The 22,514-nt window shown below is 42.0% G+C and overlaps 1 protein-coding gene across 1 annotated transcript in view; it reads right to left on the bottom strand.

Moving 5' to 3' along the window:
- Positions 1-1,621: 1,621 nt before the first annotated feature.
- The window catches only part of LOC117818368 (olfactomedin-like protein 2A), a 37,408-nt gene continuing 16,515 nt past the window's right edge, over positions 1,622-22,514 (bottom strand). The window contains exons 3-8 of the mRNA XM_034691221.1: positions 19,382-19,489; positions 19,102-19,278; positions 16,518-16,764; positions 12,364-12,666; positions 12,019-12,204; positions 1,622-6,818 (exon numbers count right to left, since the gene is read on the bottom strand). Of these exons, the coding sequence (XP_034547112.1) occupies positions 6,214-6,818; positions 12,019-12,204; positions 12,364-12,666; positions 16,518-16,764; positions 19,102-19,278; positions 19,382-19,489 (1,626 nt within the window). The 3' untranslated portion in view covers positions 1,622-6,213. The remainder of the gene's footprint in view (positions 6,819-12,018; positions 12,205-12,363; positions 12,667-16,517; positions 16,765-19,101; positions 19,279-19,381; positions 19,490-22,514) is intronic.

Genomic DNA, 22,514 nt, shown 5'->3' with positions numbered 1-22,514 from the left:
GTTTCACACACATTTACAGAAAGGTGGAGAAATCAGAACAGGGGCAGAATGGATTCTTTTCATTTTCGGGGGGTTTGTAGACATGCAAGGGACACATATTTCAGGTAGAGAACCATTAAAAAGTCCATTTTGCATAATATGTCACCTTTAAGTGAAAGAAGCAGGATTTGGACAGATGTTTGATGTGATTTTGAAATGTTAGGTGAGTGTCCAGTCTCACACCGAGGTTGGTGACAGCAGATTAAAGGGAGGATAGATGGGGATAGATTGTCCAGAATAGGTGATGGTGGTTATGGGGGATGATTAGACCTGGTGTGGGGTGCCAATAAGTATGGCTTTGGATTTGGGGCAGTTTCATTTGTGAGGGGTAAGAGTTAAAGAACCGTCAATTAAAATGCCAAGGTGTCTGTAGTGTGATACAAGTTCAATCCACATCCCCTCATGGGTGCATATTGATGGCGGGTTTGCAGGCTTTGCTTTTTTATTGGAAAACAGCATGGTTTTTGTCTTGTCAGCATTTAAAACAAGTTTCAAATCATACAAATTCTGTTGAATTGTATTAAAAGCAGTTTGGAACTGTGTCAAGTTGGACAGTCTGCAGGATTTTTGTATTTTTATAAGTGTTAAAGCTATCCCATGGATGTGTATCAAGATAAATGACCTCTAATAAAGTTCAAGGGAAGTGGAATGTTCTTGAATCAGGTCAAACAGATCCACAGAGTCAGTGCGACTTTAATCCCCCCTTTTCTTCATGCAGTGTGAAAACAAGTCTCTTCCCATACTAACCCAATTACCTCCTGAACATTAATGATATGGTTCAACAGTGCAGGTCTTGGCTTCACAGTGGCACGTAATGTAGAGACAAAGGCTTTACATAGCAGGCCCTGTGAGGACATGAAGGTGCATGATGATGGTGATGAAGAGGAGGCCCTGCTGATGTGAGCAGGATCAAGTTGAGCCCTGATTTAGCAACAGGACAGGCTTTGTGTTCACCGTGAGGCCCTGAGACGGAAGCAGCTATAGGTCATGTGAATTGTCAGTGTTCATCACCACAGCTAGCGTGGACCTCATTGTTCTGTTACAACAACATGTCAACATTTCGTGACAGAGTTCAGGATGGGACACACCATTAGTGCTGCCCTCTTCAGACTTACGGCCTTGTCTTGCACTCATTAATGAACGTCATTATCAGGGTGAACCAATGTAAAACAGAACAGGGGGAACCTTTAAATAGAACTGTTGATTCTACCAAATGAGGACCACATGCAAAGGTCTACCACACCCTCTATTCAGCTCTCTCCATGTCTCCCTGCAGAGTTGCATGACTTGGATGTGAAGTCCAAGACTCTCAAATCCTGCGCCAAGAAATCAGGCAGCCATGCCTCTGCTACCATGACCCGGCTGCTCCTTTTGGTGTATTTTGAGACCGACATTCAGCGGAGCACGGTGACCTTTGCACCAGATCTAAACACAGCTCATGAGAGCTTTGTTATCCAGAAATCAGGAGATCTGACTCACCGTTCATTTTCCCTTCAGCATGAGGGGGGTAAGGCCAGTCCTGCTATCCCGTGGCGTTCACTGGGACACAGGGGACTGGTTTATAAAGCTCACCACATATTTTATCATTAGAAGTTTATTTCATAGCACAGACACAGCTGCTTTCAAGTGTTGTGTTTACATTTCATGACAGTATTACTTGAACTTGAACAAATGAACAGAAATCAGAAAGCATGTATGAATAAACATAAAACACTCCTGATTATTTGAGAACAAGCATAATAAGACGGTTATGAATCATACGTGGTGTTCAAGACCAAAACAGCGTATGAATTAATGTTACCTCGTGTCTTAATGCACAACATATCCTAGTGTTGTTTTGACTTCAACACTCATCTGAAGACTGCGGTTTGAAGTTCTCCTTTTTGAGTCCTGTCTCAATAATCTCAGACTAAAAGAACCTGAATCACAACTTCTGCTTATCTCAAAATGACATGATCAGTGTGTCTGAATTATGTTGTTATTATTGTGAATGGGTGCAAACTGTACTGCTTTAAATGGAACCAACAACATGCCAGTGATAAACGATGTAGAGAAGTGTACACGTAAAGCTATGTTGCTAAAGTATAGTGTATGCTATAGTTGGATAGAGATAGTGGAGCTTATTTTAGCAGGAGTTTCTTTTACTTTGATATGAATCACCTCTGCAACAACATTTGAGTACTCATGGTACACTTAAGCATACAACCATACTATATAAGGCATTAAAGAGGTGAATGTGGAAGAGGTGTAATGTATTTTCTGTTCATGTTTGTATGTGAGTCTGGGTCTTCAGATCAGGTGTATCTGGGTTTCCGTGTTTTACATTACACCGGTGGTGTTAAAGGCAGTGTTAGACCCTCACTAGTCTCAGTGTTGACTCAAACTCTAACCCAGGACTTCCACCAGTCCGTGTCTGGTCCGTCTCCGTGCTCTCTCATCCATCAACACCCATCAACTGCGTTTCCAGAACGCAGCACGGAGCAAGACCGTTGGACAGCTGGAGTCATGTGACCAAATTTCCCATCGTAATCACTGAATCAAGGATTCTCCTCCTCCTCTCATCTATGTTGTCTTTCTGGTCCTCTGAAAACCTCTGACCTGTTGACTCCAGGCCTGGCTCTGCTCATCATGACTTTGGTTTGTTGTTGTAGTTAAGTGAAATACGATCTGGTGATAACACAGTGTTTTATTCTGAAAATTAACCGGATGTTTTCATTTTGTTTTGGTGAAACCTGACTTCCTGTCCTGCTCCATCTGCTCTGTTGAGATTGAAAATAGAAGTCTTGCGTATCTGATCCGGAGGGCTCCGGCCTGCCAGATCAGAGACGCAGCCAGAACACAACGAAGCGGATCCAGTGGAAGTTAACACGTTGACTAGAATAGAAACCTATCAGATCCGGTGCCGTGACGAAGCAGAGACGGACGGACACGGATCCAGTGGAATTTGGCCGTTAGTTGTCAGTGATTAGGTCTTATGGAGGTCCCAACTTAAACACCACCACCGTTCAAAGTGACACACATTCTCCGAAGTAAAGACATCTATGGTTTGAGGGACAACTAATGGTGCACGACACCTTTTCTGCAAGTGTTCAAATACTCAAGATTTACAACAACATTAGTGGTTATGAAATGTGCTAACAATACAAAAGCTTTGTACAAAGAAACTTTACAAGAAGCCTGGAGATTAAAAACGTTGAATGAAATCAGCTAAATGTGGAACATGAAGCGCACACACAGGTTTTTTTTTTGGAGTTCTCATCATATCCCTCAACAAATCCTTAAAAAGCTATCAATGGTAAAAAGACATCATGAGGCAGGAATAATGATCAATGCAGAGTCATGATCAAAGTGCGAGGTGAAAGGATGGAGTGAGTACAAATGTTCCTCAAACAGAGACTTCTTCTGCAGGCAGAAATGATCTCATTGGTTGAGTTAAAGATTGGGGGCAGAGCCAAATAACACGTGTACAGCCCATTCAAGGGATCTGAATCGTGAACACTGGAGGATGTTTGCTTTCTCTACCCATGCTACATTTGATAACAGAATTGTTAGATAAGTCAACATTTAAACAGAATGAAACAACCACAACTGAAGGTGAATAAAAAAAACGTATACTGCATTTCCTGTCACTACATCCTAGCTTATAAAAAATCTCAACTCAGAAAACAGAACACCAGGAAAGCTCTGAAGCTGCACTTTGTTTCCGCTCACTCGTTCGATGTTAACCGTCACAGTAACTTGTAGCTGGGCCTGAACAGGACAATAAATTAAAGGATTTCATTGAAAAGAACTTGTAGCACTGATTCTTGTCTCAAAGCTGTCTTAAAGGTGACATATCACGCTTTTTTCATCAATATATATTGGTCTAAGAGGTCCCCCAAACATGTCTTTAAAGTTTATGCTCAAAAAAACACTTTGAAATCAGATTTTGGCATGCCTGAAAAACCCTCTTCTTCAGCCCTGTTCAGAACACTCTGTTTTCCCTCTGACCACGCCCCCTCAGGAAGTGGATATCCCCTCGGCTGTCCAGCACGTTGATCTAATGTTTACATGTTGGCTGCTCACAGACTTGCGTTACATCAACCCTCTGAATCTGATCCAGAATCTGATCCTGACGGAGAGGCGCCTGCAGCAGGACCTTTCTGAACTATTGGTCCCAGATTTTGTGTTTCTTGTTGTTTTATTTGTCAGTATGTCAACGTGTGTCTTGGTACACAGCTACGAACATGTAGCTATGTAGCTATGCTAACTAGCGCTAGCACTTTTCAATGAAGAATAAAAATCATCCACTAGATCTTCAAATCTGCAGACGTGGGGAGTAAAACCGACCTTTGTGTTCATTAAGACAGCCTACAACTAGCATGCCTCCCTCCTAAGCTCCTTGTTACCACACAGGTGCAGGGAATGAAAAACAGAGGAGGGGTTGAGTTGTATTTTATACAGTCTATGGGCTGAACAAGCTCCGAGCTCTGACTTCCTGTTACAGACCGGATGGCGTTGTGACGTATGAAAAACACTGAAAACTGAAACGGCTGGTTTCAGCACACATTTACAGAAAGGTGGAGAAATCAGAACAGGGGCAGAATGGATTCTTTTCATTCTTCAGGGGGTTTGTAGACATGCCAGGGAAACATATTTCAGGTAGAGAACCATTAAAAAGTCCATTTTGCATGATATGTCACCTTTAAGTTCTGATTGGTTGGGGATGTTTATAAGTGAGCACAGGAGGGTAAATTAAATGGCGGATATGTTAGATGACAGCTTAATAATTATATGCTTCCTCCAACTTTGGACTCTTAAAATGGTCGGCAAGATTTGTCATTGGAAACCGCTTAAATTCTGGTGACAAATGTATTTCAATATAAACAGTATGTTTAACTAAGGGCAGTTTCAGGGCCAGTTCGGAGCCGGCGCTCAATTGAGAACCAGTTTTTCATGTTTTGACTGCAAAGTTAACCGGCTCCCGGCCAGGTAAACCGAATCCAGAGCGGCTCCAACTCTTTACTGGTCTAGAACCTTGAACCGCTTAAGTCAACGGCGGTTGCCGTAATCAAAATTTCCACCATTGTCCTGCAGCGAAAAATCAAAGAGACTAATGGATTCCAAGACAAAGTGGTCGGCCGAGGAGACAAGCTGCCATTGTCTGCCATCGTTGTTGTTGTGAGGGAAAGTTTGCTCTAGCTGGGAAAAGCGGTCATGTAAATCTGACGTCATGACGTGCCTCTTCCGCGGGCTCGATGTGCATCTTTGCAGAAATGTATCTACACATTGAGGCAACTTGGACTACAATAACTGCAGATGTTTCAGTTTGCAGGGCACTGTGCAGGAGGTCAGTTTGCAGCTAGTCTCTAGTCGGATGGTTTAAAGTAAGGTTTTCTTTCTTTGAGGCAGTAAAAGTATTCATCACTTATTAGCTCCCATCAGCCCCAGTATTTTATACGAGCAAACACAGAAGTTAGAAAATGGCCAACCCTGTTTCCTAAAACCTCTCCTGTAGTTTTAGCGGATTCTCCAATGCATAAGACAAATGCTTTTAACCTAACAGGCCTTGTGTGTAGACTAGCAAATGAAGCCTTCATTTCTCAGACTGAGCTCTTTTCAATTTCGTTTGGCTAGAGGAGGGGATCTAAAAATGTCACACCATGTTTTAAACAATACCTTTGGTTTGCAGTGATCCTTGTGTGTCTTCACTGTTTAAACGTGGATACAAATCCTCTTTGAATGCGTTCTGATGTTCAGCTGTAGCTACTGTGAGTTACACAAAACTAAAATGTCTCCGAGTGAGGGATCCAGAATGCAGCTTGTGCCCTGATAGAAATCTCTGTTATGTCACAAATGATATCTCTATTATCTGTCTGCTAGTTAATAAACCATATGAACATATTAAATCTCTCTGCTTTAAGTTCTTCCTCATGAGCTTTAACTCAACCTGTGAGGTTGTTCCACTTCCTGCGGTCGATTCTACAGACACAGAACACATTTAAAGTCCTGTATGATCCGTACACTGTGAGGTCCGTTGTTTAAATAGCATGCATTGGTAGTGAAAGGCTGGTGCAGGTTCATCCTTTGTCCTGTTGAGTCCAATATGGCTGCTTCTACTGTCAAGTCTGAGTGTCTCCTTTTGACTTAGGCGCCACACTGGCGGACCTATGGTGAGCGTGTCTGTAGTGAACCTCACTGTTCAAGAAAGTTAATGTGATAAGTGAGCTGATGGCCATTGTCCCAGGCGTACAGAACCTTCTCCTTGGGATTGTAGTCAATCTGGGTGGTGAAGGAGTACTCGTTGGTGAAGGGCAGGCGTGGGATGGCTTCGGTATTGGTGTGTGTGTCATAAGCATAGTTCACCTCGCCTTCTTTTTGGTTGTACACATCTACAGCGTACAAGACACCACAGATGATGAAGCAGTTCCCGTAGGAGTTACGCTTGAGACCTGTCCTCCAGGTTGTGTCCTTTTTCAAGGACAGGTCTCCAGGATCCAGTTTGCTGATGACAATCACCTCCTGCTGGTTGTAATCGTAGTCTATCGAAGGGTAAATCACCCACAGGCCGCTTTCGTCCACTGCAAAGTCAATGTCTGAGTGTCCCCTCCATTTCCAGGGGGTGGTGTCCTCGTAGACCACGTCATGCAGCAGAGTCCAGGCAGCCACATATCGCATCCTCAGGTCATACTTGATGATGTTCTTGGTGAAGGCTCGGTTGTAGTAGAAGGCTCCGTTATAAACCACATGACCCGTGCCGATCCAGTTGTAGGGCAGTTTGAAAAGGTTGCTCCACCGGCCTGCAAAGTCAAACAACATCATGTTAGGTATGGTTACTTCTTATAAAGCATGGTTTAAAACTCAGATCTCAAGGGTCAATAAGCACGTTGATGCATTAAACAGACCATTGCACCTCTAATGGAAGCCTCTCCATCATCACCATCTATGGTTGCTCATGTGGAGGTTTCAGTCAGTCTGAAGACAGACACTATTTAGATCTATTGTAATAGTCTTCTCAATCCATGTGAACCAAAGAAGGGTTCCTACTGATAAATCGAGGGCTTTAGTGACTGCAGTGCTGCATTGATCAACAGAATAATACAGGATTTCCTTATAAACACTTGCATTTTCCACAATATATGGTCACATTATTCCAAGATACTAAATGCTATTCTGATTGTGCCAACTGATAGCTCCTTCAACAAATTAACTTCTTAGTAGAGCTTGAGACTTGAGATATTTTGAGGTATTGTCCATTAGCCCCTTGATCAAAATAAGGGATAAAAAATGTCTTGTTGGGTGTTGGTATTGGTATTTTATTCCAGCTGTGTCAAGATTACTCATACTTTAACCTTTACATACCTAGACAATTTTTGGGGGTGCCAGACTCTCCTGAATTTATTTTTAATATGTTGAATGTGACAATTGTGGTATCGAGGGAAAGCTGAGAATGTCCGCTGTAAGTGAGTTTTTACAGCTTGTTGATAGGAGTAGCGGTTCAAAAGTTATCAAACATTTAAGAACAAGTAGATGCCGGCGGCTGTCTGGGTCTTTTAGGGCAACCCATAGAAGTGGATGGAGACGGGCTAGAAGTTACACATACTATCAGGATCGAGTCCAGGTGTCTTGAGGATGGGGGTAACAGCTGCAAGTGTTTGGGGTACAGAACCAGACTTGGCGAAATGCTTTAGAAACTGGATTGGATGGGATGAGGTCAAGAAGACTGGTTGATTTTTTCAGATCTACTTGCAGTGACAGTGGAAGTTCAGTTGGGAGAAATGAGACGGTGGCAGGATGCTGAGGTAGCTTATCAAAGCTTGACAGTCTCTCACTGAACATCAACAACTCCTCAGTTTCTCCCTATCCCAAGGTTAAGAGTCATATTCATAATGTCACTCAGTCTGCATATTTTCATCCACGTAACATCAGTCGCCTCTACTCGACCTTCACACCAAACTGTATCGCCATACTCATACACATCCTGGTTACATCCTGCATTGATTATTGTAACTCCCTACTCTCTGGTTTCTGTCTCAAATTCATCCATAAACTTCAACTGGTCCAGAACTCTGCCGCTCACTACAGCAGAACCCAGTCCATCAATCACAGACTTCACTAACATTGACTCTCTTTCCATTTTCAAATCCAATCTCAAAACTCATCTTTATAAACTGACACAGGAATCTTTTGCACTGCATTGTTTCTTGTCCTGTTCATTTTATCAAACTAACTTTTACAATGTTGTTAATGTTTTTTATTTTGCCTTGTTAGGTGGCCTTAATTGTTTTGAAAGGCATCTTTCATATAATTATTATTATTATTGTTATTATTATTATTATTATTATTATTTATATTATTGTTATTGTTATTCTTATTATTATTGTTATTGTTTTATTATCATTGTTATTATCATTATCATTGTTATTATTATTATTATTGTTTTTATTGTTATTATTATTGTTATTATTAGTTATTAGTAGATTATTGTTTTTGTTTTTCGTCAAGTCTTGTTATATTATGATTATTATGATTGTTTTTATTAGTATTGTTATTATATTAGTATTATATTATTAATATTGTTTTTATTTATTATTGGTATTATTATTATTATATGAGTATTATTATTATTATTATTGTGTTGTTGTTTTTACTATCATTATTATTGTTATTGTTATTATTATTATTATTTTTACTATCATTGTTATTATTATTATTATTTTTTTATTATTATTATTATTATTATTATTTGTTTTTATTATTATTATTATTATTATTATTATTATTATTATTTTATTATTATTATTATTATTATTATTATTATTATTATTATTATTGTTTTATTATTAGTAAAACTGTTGGTGTCAATTTTTGACCAAAGAATAGAGAGAAAACAATTACTTTCTTCTCCATGATGTAGCTTGCAAGTCATCTGCTAGGAAGAAAGCTGACGTCACTCTGTTCTGAGGGGAAAAGCTGTGAAGACTTTATATTTTATAATTCAACAACTTGCTGAACTTAAAACTTAAAATCAAAAACACCACAGACTTGTGTTTCAACCAGAAAACAAACAACAACATTAAAATCCAGTTTGACGACCACATGTGAGCCGTGCACAGCTGCACACTTTGATTATGAATTCAAATACATCTTCATCAGAAGAGCTCCAGCTCCGCCTGGAACGTCATGAACACATTTTTAAAAATACCTTTGAACTGCCGAGACGTGACAATGCCTTGAATTGGACTTGCTTTAAAGACAAAGTCATGAGGCTACAATGTGTGTGAATTAAGCTTGACAGCTTTAGTCATCAATGGGATTGGTGAAGATTGAATCAGCAGGGTGATGTAGTAGAGCTGTTTATTATTGCAGCGTAAACTAAAGGATGTTGCAGACCCTTCTGCCGTGCTTATCTGTGTAGTATCTTTAGTTATTATGAGTTGGATAAAACAGGCAGTGCGTGTGCTTTGCTGATATTATGCCCTTCAAAGAGCCAATGACAATGTTTTCACAAAGCCAGACTGTGTACACACTGGCTTCATGTGGGAGTGACACAGTTTTTTTAGCGGTTCACTCCTGAGCAAACACGTTGTGTACTGTAGGTGTCACTTTCTAATCACATCCTATCTGCTATCCTAACCTTCCAACCTCAGGAAGTGCGATTTAGATAATGATAATAAAAGGAAAGCCCAGTGAAGGACAAAAACAACGGGCTGCAGGACACCCCCTCTCCATCCCCACCCCTAAGTCCAGCCCACACTCTTAATCCCTCTCCACTGTGCCCAGTTCAAAGGAAAGGCCAGAGCACATGTCAGGGCACAGCGGGCACCACTGCAACTCCAAATAGCTAGTCATCCGCACGCAGCTGTGAGCTCACCGCGCTGCAGGACGCCTCACATGTAAGTGCATTTAGAAAGCCGATTGTCCAAACACATCTAGATCTACAAGCCAAGTCCTGAGAGGGGAGATCATCTTAACTCTCTTAGAGAGTGTAATCCAATTCCTCTGTTGATCCCGATGTGGAAGGAGTTGATTTTCCCACCCACTGGAGCCACGAAACAACCCGAACATACATTCCTCAGATCTCATCGGTCTCACAGAGCTCACTGGATAATCAACATGAATCAATGTCAGTGATGTTGTTAGAGAAAACACAGCATTATCAGCAAACAGAGTGATGCTAGAATTAGACCGATACGCTGTGATCATTAAAGTATTAAAAGATGGGAAACAGGTAGAAGTGAGGATATGTCTTTGTCTGTAAACACCAAACTAAACCTCCTGTGAAGCTGCTAACCAAATAAAACTACTCTCTAAAACGACAACATTAAGTTACTCAAATCCTCACTCACATAGAGGGCTACCCCCTAGAAATAGACAATTCAGAAGTTGATAAGACCACATCTGGTCTCGGGGCTGTACACGTTACAAAGTTCAACAAGAAGAAGACGATCAACTTTATAAATGCCAAGAAGTAGTTCAAGAACTCTACATTCCCAACATGCAGGCCTGCTCATCCTACCTAAAGTCTCTGTGAGTAGTATGGGAGGTAGAGCCTTCAGTTATCAGGCACCTCTCCTTTGGAATCATCTACCAGTCAGGGTCTGGGAGGCAGACACCCTCTCTACTTTTAAGAGTAGGCTTCAAACTTTCCTTTTGATAAAGCTTATAGTGAGAGCTGGATCAGGCTTGGACCAGCTCTTAGTTATGCTGCTATTGGCTTGGACCGCCCGGGGAACTGCCACACTGGGATCCTGTCTTTCCCTCTCTCTCCTCTCTCTGCCTGTCTCTTACTTTAACTCTTCCTGTCCCATTAAAGTTACTAACCATAGACCTTTCTGGAGTCCCTGAGCTCCCTTGTCTCGTAGGTTCCTCTGGATCTCTGCTGCTGTGGACGTGCCAGACTCCAGCTGCTACAACTACTACTATCCGTCTCCCCACTATCATCTCTCTCTCTCTCTCTCTCTCTTCATCTCCCTCTATCCCTCTCTCCAACACGGTAAGTCTCAGCAGATGTGTGTCTAACATGAGTCTGGTCCTGCTGGAGGTTTCTGCCTGTTAAAGGAAGTTAGTCAAGTTTGATACAGCTTATAGTTAGAGCTGGATCAGGCTTGGACCAACTCTTAGTTATGCTGCTATAGGCTTAGACTGACACACTGGGATCCTGTCTTTCCCTCTCTCTCCTCTCTCTGCCTGTCTCTGACTTTAACTCTTCCTGTCCCATTAAAGTTACTAACCATAGACCTTTCTGGAGTCCCTGAGCTCCCTTGTCTCGTAGGTTCCTCTGAGCTCCCTCTCTCTCTCATTCTCCTCTATCCCTCTTTCCAGACCCAACACGGTCTCAGCAGATGTGTGTCTAACATGAGTCTGGTCCTGCTGGAGGTTTCTACCTGTTAAAGGAAGTTTGTCCTTGCCACTGTAACTTGCTAAATGCTGCAAAGTGCTCTGCTCATGGTGGATTAAGATGAGATCAGACTGAGTCCTGTCTGTAAGATGGGACTGGATCTGATCCTGTCTTGATGTTGGGTCTTTGTTAATAATAGAACATAGAGTGGGGTCTAGACCTGCTCTGTTTGGAAAGAGTCTGAGGATGACATTTGTTGTGATTTGGCACTTTATAAATAAATTAATGATTTTTGTTTTGTTTTTAGTTAAGTTATATCTTTGGGCCTTTTTGTCTTTATTTGACAGGACAGCTGAAGAGAGACAGGAAATATGGGGAGTAGAGAGCGGGGACTGTAGCCTCTGTACATGATACCTCCGTACCTTGGTCCATGCTAGCCTCCCTCTACGGGCTGAGACTTGAATAAGATTTGTTTGATTTCAATGGGAAAATCCAGGACTGGATTAACTTGTAGTCTTTATTTGTGCACCTGTGGTACAGTTCGCTTTACAAGTCAATCAGTGAGCTAGTGATGGAAATCCTAATGAACTCCTCAGAGCTGAAGGCTGGGGCTGAGGTAGTTGACTGAGGTAATGTAAAAGGACACAGTTGAGGCCCACCTTGCTTGAAGTTGTCCAGGTTGCGAAACTCCACCAAATTGTTGCCGTAGTAGTAGTTTGTGACGTAGATCTTGGAGTCTTTAGCCAGGGGGTCCTTCATCCAGGCACCCTCATTGCGCCCATAACTGTGATGCTTCTCTGGCTGCTCTATGGACGCCAGAGTCCCTTCACAGTTCATGATCTTCCCTGGAGGAAACAAGCAGAAAGTTTAACACCCATGAGAGATTAACTCAAATCGATTTCACACTCAGACATTCATTGGCAAGGTGAATTCGCCTCTGTCATGGCCGTCCCAGCCTGTAACGAATCACTGAGCGTATTCACAGAGGGGCGTTCAGCACGTACCTGCTCGATGCAGACTGGGCCGGCTGTTGTTGTTGGAGTTGTCAAGCATCAGCACAATGGTTGGAGCGGGTCTTTCAGGTGCTGACGTGCTTTGTGTGGTGACAGTCGTAGGTGCAGTCGTGGTGGTGGCTGTTGTGGTGGTACTAGTTGTGGTGGTGGTAGTCGTAGTAGCCGGTGGGACTTCAGTTGCGGCTACCCGGTCAGCCACAGTGGCATCCATGGCCTCCAGGACCATTTCAGCTCCTCCATCCTCTGACTGGTTTTCTGTGATGTGATGGACTGTGTATGTTTTCGCAGGCTGGTCTGTAGGGAGGGAACATATAGAGAAATATAAAACAAAAACAAATTTCATCCAAAATACAGCAGATGGCTCAGAAAGACCGGACAGTGGTTGGACTGAGACTCGTTCTTGTTTGTTACAGCTATGTTGGAACAGTATGATCCAGTTAAATGAAGGGACAATGTCTTTAAACCTTTGCTCAATTGCACATGTTTAATAAAAGGATGGCTGAGGTGAGTGATACAAAGTATATAAGCATGTGTTTCCAAGTTTATAACAAGGATGCCACATAAACAGAGCAAACACAGAGAACACCAACTTCCTCCATTGGCTCTCAACCTCTTTCTCCTGTTCCCTACTTATTCTGCCTACTCTTAGTCAGTCCCGCCAGGATTTCGCAGGGGTTTTTTTCGTGATTGTTGCGGCCCAAAAAGCCTGATTTTGCGACAGCTTTTTGAAAAAGTTGCGGTGAAAGTTGTGTTTTTTTGTTTGTTTTTTTCTCCCCCAATAATATCTCAGGGGTAAGTAAATACGCTAAATCACAGTTTCTTGATGTGGCCACTGTGACTGTATTTTGATTCTCTTTATTCACAGAAAAATGCAGTGAAAGGACTGTATTGCACATTTACGACAGTCCTTGAATGCACCTGCAGTGACAGGCGCACTGGACAGTCAGTCAGTTCACGGCACTCTGAAATGCATCTTCATCTTTCATCAAGGAGTTGATCCAAACTTACTAAATGTGTCTGATGTTTCACCAAACTGGATTAAATCAAGCTGTAGACGCAGAGCTTTTTACGGTGATAGCGGCAACAACGTCAAACCTCAAATATTAAACAGACGTCCCCCGGTTGTGTCTTTGTCACTAATGCATACCAGGGGTAAAAATCATCAATGAAGATGAGACAGATGCATGGAGGTGAGGAGAGCTGGTTCATAAAGCACACCTGCTGCAGGTAGAGACCAAGCTAACACTGAGCCCCTCAGATAATAACTCTAGTATCTATAAATAAGAACGTTGTCATGGTCACTTGTCCTGCCTGCTGTCCTCGCTCTTCACCCGTTCTCTGTGCGTGTTTTGTTGTTGAAAAGTGCCGATCAAATGAGGACTTACATTTATGTTCCAAGGAAGTCAAATTGACGATGACATAGATGACGCACAGGAGCTGAGGTTAAGGTGATTGGTCAAATTTGTAGGAAAGTTGCAGTGATTGTATAAAATTGCAAGGCCGCACAAAAATTATGCTGATTGGTTGAATTTGCATTGATAGATGCTGACAGGCCATAGGATAAGCTCTGAAGCAGGGGACTACGGCTTATGTATGCCATTCTGATGACAGATACCTCTTCTCGACCAACGTGAACTGGGTTGTATTTCCGGGCTGGTGCTCGGAGCTGGATGAACTTGCGAAGCAGCGAGGCACCCGTTTTCTCCATAAACAGTTATCTGCATGCAACTTCAACTAACAATCCAGATTAAACATTTCATTTGCACGATGACTTCCTGGAAATAATCAGAAACGAACCATCCGACCTCCTTTCACCAAACAAACATTTAAAAGTTGCTTTCTTCTCCTCTGTACGACGGACCTGACAATGATGGACTTTTTACTTATGACAAATCTGGATTATCATGTTATGTTGACCTGGCGATTTGAAGAAAATCTGTTATTTTTCCAGGTCCATACACATAAGTAAGCTAGAGTGGAGCCTCTGTGTAACTTACCATTTACAGTGAAACTGAGACTCAGCTGGAACACATGAATGGGCATTCCACTTCAAGAAATGTCAACATAATGATATTAACTTAGCTTTTTTGTCTGAGCACACAGCTGCCTCTAACGTTGCGAGGGGGACCGTTGCAGCGCATGAAAAGGATAACAAAGAGTGAGCGCCTTGTGACTTCCTATCACAATCCAGACAAAAAGAGACTCTGAAAATCTCTCACTTTTTTTAATCAAACAGTCTACATTGGCTCCATGCTTGCTACTTCTTTAGTAGTTTCATGCTTCAAAAGTCTCTCGTGGTCTGTTGTGAAACAGACAGGAGGCTTAGTGCAGAGAGAGTCTGCTCTCCTTCTGGTCCTCTGAAGTCCTGGGCTGCCTCACAGATGTGGGGATATTACATCAGTTGCTCAAAGTACTGCATCTTCCTGACACACGTAATCTAAACATATGGATCTGATGAGAGCTGGACAAGAAAAGGTAACGGTGTTTTTTTAACAGCAGGAGAAATCTATAACTTATAGGGATTTAGAGTTTTTAAATTGGTACTAGATTAAAAAAATGTATCATCGGAGAAACCACTACACGTCTGCTTAAGTTTAGCTAATGGTTCTGTGAGGAGACCACATCCAAGAGAACATTGGACATCTTTGTTCAGAGAAGGAGGTGTGGTGCACATTGTACCACTTATGTTGCTGTACTGTTACACGGATCAAAGTTCCCTTTATATCCTGTTAGATCCTGTGCATGAGGATATTAAAGGACGCTACCAGCTTTGGGTATGCTTGAATAACAATAGGACCCCAGCGGACAGCCTTTATGTCACTGTCATGTTATCTCCATTTGTAGGGCACTGATATGTTTCTTATCAGACTTTCTGTGTTTTAACGACATCTTTAGAGGCACATTATGAGGTTTCTCCATTTGAAGAGTAGACTGGGTGGCACATTATCACATTTTCTCTACTGGAAGTTCACCATTGGAGGCTTATTATCATCTTTTCCTCCACTCATATGATAAAAGAGTCCCCTAAAAGGAACTTAATCCAGTTTTTTTCCACGAAGGAGCATCCTGGTACCTCATTTCCTCCTGTGAAAAGTGTCCTTTGGGGCATTTAAACATGTCTTTTTTTATTGGGAGGGCATCTCAGAGATCATGTTTTTAAGTTTTCTGAACTGTCATGCTTCCCTTTTTCTACAACTACCACCAATGAGCTGCTGAGCAAGTCCCCAAGCTCCATCTCAGCTGCTCCCAAAGTACAGAGCTATGGTTACACCGGACAGGACCCAGTTATGTGTTTGTCTCTGTAACTAAGAGAGGCACGTCAGATGATGTATCAGTCTTCCCTGGGTGATAAAGGTTTCAGCATCCTGTGCCAGAGATTATGGAAATGCTTCTGACTGGTCTAAACAATTTGACAAGGGTGGCGGGGTTCGCCGAGGGTCACATACATGGCAGAACACACGGTCTGACAGCATTGTACGTGTGCCCTGTGCAAACGCAGCATACCTATTCACTCAACTAGACTTAAAGAGGATTGGAAGGAGTCAGGAAATGTTTTCTCAGCAGTGGAGAGGGTCCCCACACATTGTTGTGAGGAGTGAAGCTGAGGCATGTCATGGGCATGGCAGCGCTCTATTGAGGCAGCATTCCATCTCAATGTATTTTGTCATAAAAGGTTTCCTGTTTGCTGAATGAGCAGCAGTTATCCACTCCTGAGCTGACGGGACCAGCTGTGTTTGAAACAACACTAGGTTACACCTTGCATTCAGGGGATCTTGTGTGCCCCACAGCGATTGATTCCTCCTCCTAATGCTTTGCACTCCAGTGTTAAGTTTGCAACACAATTACCACATTACCTCACACGTGTGAAACAACATTGTCCTTTAAACCCCCTTTGGAAGCTAAATCCAGCTGAAAGAGATCCTAACAGAAGCTGTGTGACTCTTTAACTGCCGGCTGATCCGGATCCAGCAAAGTGCCATGTGGGGTCAGATTAGATTGTTGAAAAACTCATTTGGATCATGTTCAACACCCACAGTGGATCACGTACAGATGATCGCACACAGATGGGAGTGCATGCAGCACAAGCACAATGCCTGCTTTGGCCCAGAGAGGGTGGCTTTCTATGAGCAGCTGAAATCTCTCACCTCCTCTGTGCTCATCTTCATCAGTCTTGGCAGCCTTGTAGTATGTGATTCCCCTCACCACGCCAGGCTGGTGGCCAGCCACCTTGGCTTTGGCTGTTGGGTCAGGCTTGACCGACTTCCCGGGTTTAACGACCTCTTTCTTGGGTTTTACGACCTTTTCTTTTGGAGTCTTGGCCGGTGGTTTGGCTGCAGGGTTCTTTTTGTTGGGTGCTTTTACAGTCTCCTTAGTTTTCTCATCATTAGTGTCCTGCAAACAAAGGTATTTAAGTTATGTCAGGATATAATTGGTCTCTGTATTTTTATATGTTGACCAGGCTTATGAAAGATCTTGTTAAGAAATAACCCTGTTGATAATGTTCCTAATGATATTCAGGCTTGCACCTCTTTAACAAGTGCTACCAGTATTATTATTCAAACACTGTTTCTACTAACACTACTTCTGTATCTGTATCAACAGAGCGGCTTTGGAGTAAGTGGAGTCAAACACAACCCTTTTTATGAAATAAATTCAGCTGCTGTAATACTTTGATCACTCGATAGTATCTCCTGGATTAAGTTCTAGTTGGTTTTACTTCTCATACACAGAACGTGTCCTGATACTGAGACTTGAGTCTGGGATTTGACTTCCACGCAGCACTTACTAACAGTACTCTGACGGTGCCGATCCACTGCACTCAGCCAAATCACTTTAAAATGCACCGCCCTCTCCAGCTGCTTCACTTGTCATAAATTGAGGAGTCTTTGCAATAAAACCATCACTCCAGAAGGTTTATTTACTCAATAGTGCACCTACACTAACAGTCAAAGGTTTGGAAACACCTTCTCATTCAAGGGTTTGTATTTATTTTAATTATTGTAAACACTGTAGATTAATACTGAAGACATCAAAACTATGAAAGAACATATATGGAATTATTTAATGAACAAAAAAGTGTTAAAGGTGACATATCACGCTTTTTTCATATATTTAACATATATTGGTCTAAGAGGTCCCCAAGACATGTTTTTAAAGTTTATGCTCAAAAAAACACTTTGAAATCAGATTTTGGTCTGCCTGAAAAACCCTCTTCTTCAGTCCTACTCAGAACACTCTGTTTTCTCTCTGACCACGCCCCCTCAGGAAGTGGATGTGCCTCGGCTCTCCAGCACGTTTAACTAATGTTTACATGTTGGCTGAATATACACGGCTGCTCACAGATCGCGTTACTTCAACCCTCTGAATCTGATCCAGCATCTGATCCTGATGGAGAGGCGCCTGCAGCAGGACCTTTCTGAACCATTGGTCACAGATTTAGTGTTTCTTGTTGTTTTATTTATCAGTATGTAGACGTGTGTCTTGGTACACAGCTACGAACATGTAGCTATGTGGCTATGCTAACTAGCGCTAGCACTCATCCATGATAAATAAAAATCATCCACTAGATCTTCAAATCTGCAGACGTGGGGAGTAAAACCGACCTCTACCAGAAAGGCAGCGGGACCTTTTCTGAAGGATTGGTCACAGATTTAGTGTTTCTTGTTGTTTTATTTGTCAGTATGTAGACGTGTGTCTTGGTACACAGCTACAGCTACAGCTACGACATGTAGCTATGTAGCTATGCTAACTAGCGCTAGCACTTATCCATGATAAATAAAAATCATCCACTAGATCTTCAAATCTGCAGACGTGGGGAGTAAAACCGACCTTTGTGTTTATTAAGACAGCCTACAGCTAGCATGCCTCCCTCCTAAGCTCCTTGTTAGCACACATTTGTGCAGGGAATGAAAAACGGAGGAGGGATTCAGTATTATTTTATACAGTCTATGGGCTGAACAAGCTCCGAGCTCTGACTCACTGACAGACCGGATATTGTTGTTACGTAACAAAAACACGGAAGTCTGAAACGGCTGGTTTCAGCACACATTTACAGAAAGGTGGAGAAATCAGAACAGGGGCAGAATGGATTCTTTTCATTCTCGGGGGGTTTGTAGACATGCCAGGGACACATATTTCAGGTAGAGAACCATTAAAAAGTCCATTTTGCATGATATGTCACCTTTAAACAAAGCAGAATCTGTTTTATATTTTAGATTCTGTAAAGTAGCCCCCTTTTTCCTTCATGACAGCTTTGCACACTCTTGGTATTCTCTCAGTCTGCTTCATGAAGTGGTCTCCTGGAATGGTTTCTAATTAACATGAGCCTTGTCAAGAGTTCATTTGTAGAATGACTTGCCTTCTTAATGTGTTTGAGACCATCAGTTGTGTTGTTCAGAGGTAGGGTTAGTACACAATGGATAGCCCTATTTGACTACTGTTGTAATCCAGATTATGGCAAAACCAGATTATTTCATAGTTTGGATGTCTTCAGTATTAATCTACAATGTTGAAAATAATTAAAATGAATAAAAACATTGAATGAGAAGGTGAGTCCAAACTGGTAATGACTGACTGGTAGTGCATATGATACAGACATATGCCCTCCATTTCTCACTACTCATTGTCTTTATAGCTCCTGATCAATAAGGAAGTGGTGGTGGTGATGAATAATTATATATTCGACAGCTTACATGTGAATACTGAACCACAGAGATTGTTGCCTCTCACCTGAGCTCTGCTCTCAGCTGCATCTTTCTGCAGCAGCTGCAGGCTTAGGCTGGAGATCTCCTTCTTGATGCTCATCATCACGTTGGAGTAGTTCTCGTATCTCTTGAACTGGTTGGTAAGGGTCACCATGCTGTCCCGGACAAATTCATTGTCCCGTGTGAGGTTTGTCTTGATTGTCTGTAACACAGCATTTTAATCACAGTTATCACCACCCATCAAGAGACCAAAAATGATCATCTGATTGATATAAGGAAGAACATGAGTTTAGTTGTTTGCCTACCTCTTCTAGCGTGTTCATCTGAGACACCACCTTGTTGATGTAGGAGTGGACTTTCATTAGATCCATGCTGTAAAGTGTTCCCTCGAGGAGGTCCACCATAGATTGGAGCTGGTCATTAGAGCCATAAAAGGAGAAGAACTTGTATTAATCACCTTCCACTGAACACAAACCTGACAGCTTTATGTACCTCTGCTCAGCTGTTGTAATAAGCCTAAGTGCCCTTTGAAAATATCGCTCTTATTTCCAGTATTGACATCCAGTCTCCACTCGATAGGATGCAGACTGCTCCTGGTCTCAGTCTTGATTCATTTCTGCCTCTCCTTTCAGTGCAGTCATTTCCCTCAGAGATTTATTGGGTTAATCCATAGTTTAAAGTGGAGTCAGATCAGACATCTGCCTTTTGTTTCACTTCGTGCATAGCGTGCTTCTAATGCCTGCAAGAAATGAAAGCGTACTTTAGGTCCGTGCAAAGATGTGCTGACGTGTCCACATTAGATGTTGGATGACATGTAACTGGAGGTCACAGAGAGTTGATGAATGACATCCATGCCATTCATTCAAAAGGGACTTTTTGTTTCACTGAAGGCTTTCCTTTTTTCCCCTTTGTTTTTATCTCCACTGTCACTATTTTTCAACATTCTTCTTTGTTCTGTTGATATGGTTCCCAATTTCACTGCAGAATCTATCATCATGTAGCACGCTTTCTTTTTTTTCTCACACTTGATTTGTCTTCATCGGTCAAAACCTTGAATGCATTTAAACCATCTGAGTCTAAAGGTGAGCTATTTGAAAAGATAATAGTGCTTCATGTTTATTTCAAACATTATAAATAATTGATTTTAGTTTATTACAGTGCTGATACAAGGGTTCAACATTCCTAATGATCTGTTCAACTTTAACCTGACTTTTTATTTCCTTTATGACTGATGTGATCACACTGAATGGATGATACATGAATAATCAGACAGCGGTGTCTTTGTACATGTGTGATACATTTGCAGTCTGGATGTGGAGGGGTGAACACCTCCTGCTCTGAATGCAGCTAGGATGGACTCACAGCAGCATCCTAGAGTAGAGTAAGAATGATACATGCTTTCGTGTCAGTCTCCAAAAGTCTCCATTAACACCAGAAAAAGTTGCTAGATTTGTCACTAGTCGCTTTTTTTTCGCTAGAGGGGTCTGAACACTAACTAAATATAGTGACAAAGTCGCTAAGTTGGCAACACTGTCCATAATAGCTGAATAAAGTACCAAATGGATTCCAGAAGTATTCACAGTTTCTAATGCCTAATGCAAGAAAAGACCTGAGGTATTTCATTAACCAGTAAGGTTTATTTTGTTTGATTTTAAGTGTTGTCACATTGAATAACACAGCATTGTTCTTGGTTACTTCATTCTGCTTGTTTGTGGGTTATGTTATCAGTTATTTAATATATTTTTCTACAATGATTCATACTTGAATTGCTACATGTTGTATTCAGGGCTGGCCCCTCAAAGATATACAGTCATGGCCAAAAGTTTTGAGAATGACACAACTATTCATTTTCACAAAGTCTGCTGTTTCAGTTTTTATAATGGCAATTTGCATATACTCCAGAATGTTATGAGGAGTGATCAGCTCAACTGCAATTAATTGCAAAGTCCCTCTTTGCCTTGAAAATGAACTTTATCACCAAAAACACATTTCCACTGCATTTCAGCCCTGCCACAAAAGGACCAGCTAACATAAATTCAATGACACACAGGTGTCACACACATTAACACAGGTGTGGGTGTTGATGAGGACAAGGCTGGCGATCAATCTGTCATGATTGAGTGACTGGACACTTTAAAAGGAAGATGGTGCATGACACCATTGTTCCTCATCTGTTAGCCATGGTTACCTGCAAGGAAACACGTGCAGCCATCATTGCATTGCACAAAAAGGGCCTAACAGGGAAGTTTATAGCAGCGAGTAAGATTGCACCTCAGTCAACCGTCTATCGAATTATCAAGAACTTCAAGGAGAGAGGTTCAATTGTTGCTTAACAGGCTCCAGGGCGCCCAAGAAAGTCCAGCAAGCGCCAGGACCGTCTCCTGAAGGTGTTGCAGCTGTGGAATCGGGCCACCACCAGTGCAGAGCTTACTCAGGAATGGCAGCAGGCAGGTGTGAGTGCATCTGCACGCACAATGAGGCGAAGACTTTTGGAGGAAGGCCTGGTGTCAAGGAGGGCAGCAAAGAAGCCACTTCTCTCCAGTAAAAACATCAGGGACAGACTGATATTCTGCAGAAGGTACAGGGACTGGACTGCTGAGGACTGGGGTGAAGTCATTTTCTCTGATGAATCCCCTTTCCGATTGTTTGGGGCATCTGGAGGAAGGCTTGTTCGGAGAAGACGAGGTGAGCGCTACCATCAGTCCTGTCTCTTGCCAACAGTGAAGCATCCTGAGACCATTCATGTGTGGGGTTGCTTTTCGGTCAAGGGAGTGGGCTCTCTCACAATCTTGCCTAAAAACACAGCCATGAATAAAGAATGGTACCAGAACGTCCTCCGAGAGCAACTTCTCCCAACCATCCAAGGGCAGTTTGGTGATGAAGAATGCCTTTTCCAGCATGATGGAGCACCTTGCCATAAAGCAAAAGTCATAACAAAATGGCTCGGGGAACAAAACATTAAGATTTTGGGCCCTTGGCCAGGAAACTCCCCAGATCTTAATCCCATTGAGAACTTGAAGAGGCGGGTGGACAATCAAAAACCCACAAATTCTGACAAACTCCAAGCATTGATTATGCAAGAATGGACTGCCATCAGTCAGGATTTGGTCCAGAAGTTGCTTGACAGCATGCCAGGGAGAATAGCAGAGGTCTTGAAAAAGAAGGGTCAACACTGCAAATATTGACTAATTGCATGAATTCTGTGTAATTCTCAATAAAAGCTTTTGATACTTATGAAATGCTTCTAATTGTATTTCATTATACCATAGAAACATCTGACAAAAACACCTAAAAACCCTGAAGCAGCAGACTTTGTGAAAATGTAATATTTGTGTCATTCTCAAAACTTTTGGCCATGACTGTAGATTGAAGTTATAGATTTTAATTATCAGCCATGACAAGAAGGCCTCATCAGTTTGGCCTTTGTCATTTGAACTT

This window comes from Notolabrus celidotus, chromosome 9 (assembly GCF_009762535.1).
Source record: "Notolabrus celidotus isolate fNotCel1 chromosome 9, fNotCel1.pri, whole genome shotgun sequence".
Lineage (NCBI taxonomy): Eukaryota > Metazoa > Chordata > Actinopteri > Labriformes > Labridae > Notolabrus > Notolabrus celidotus.
The sequence above is the reverse complement of the archived record's forward strand: the minus strand, read 5'-3'. Positions and strand labels throughout refer to the sequence as shown.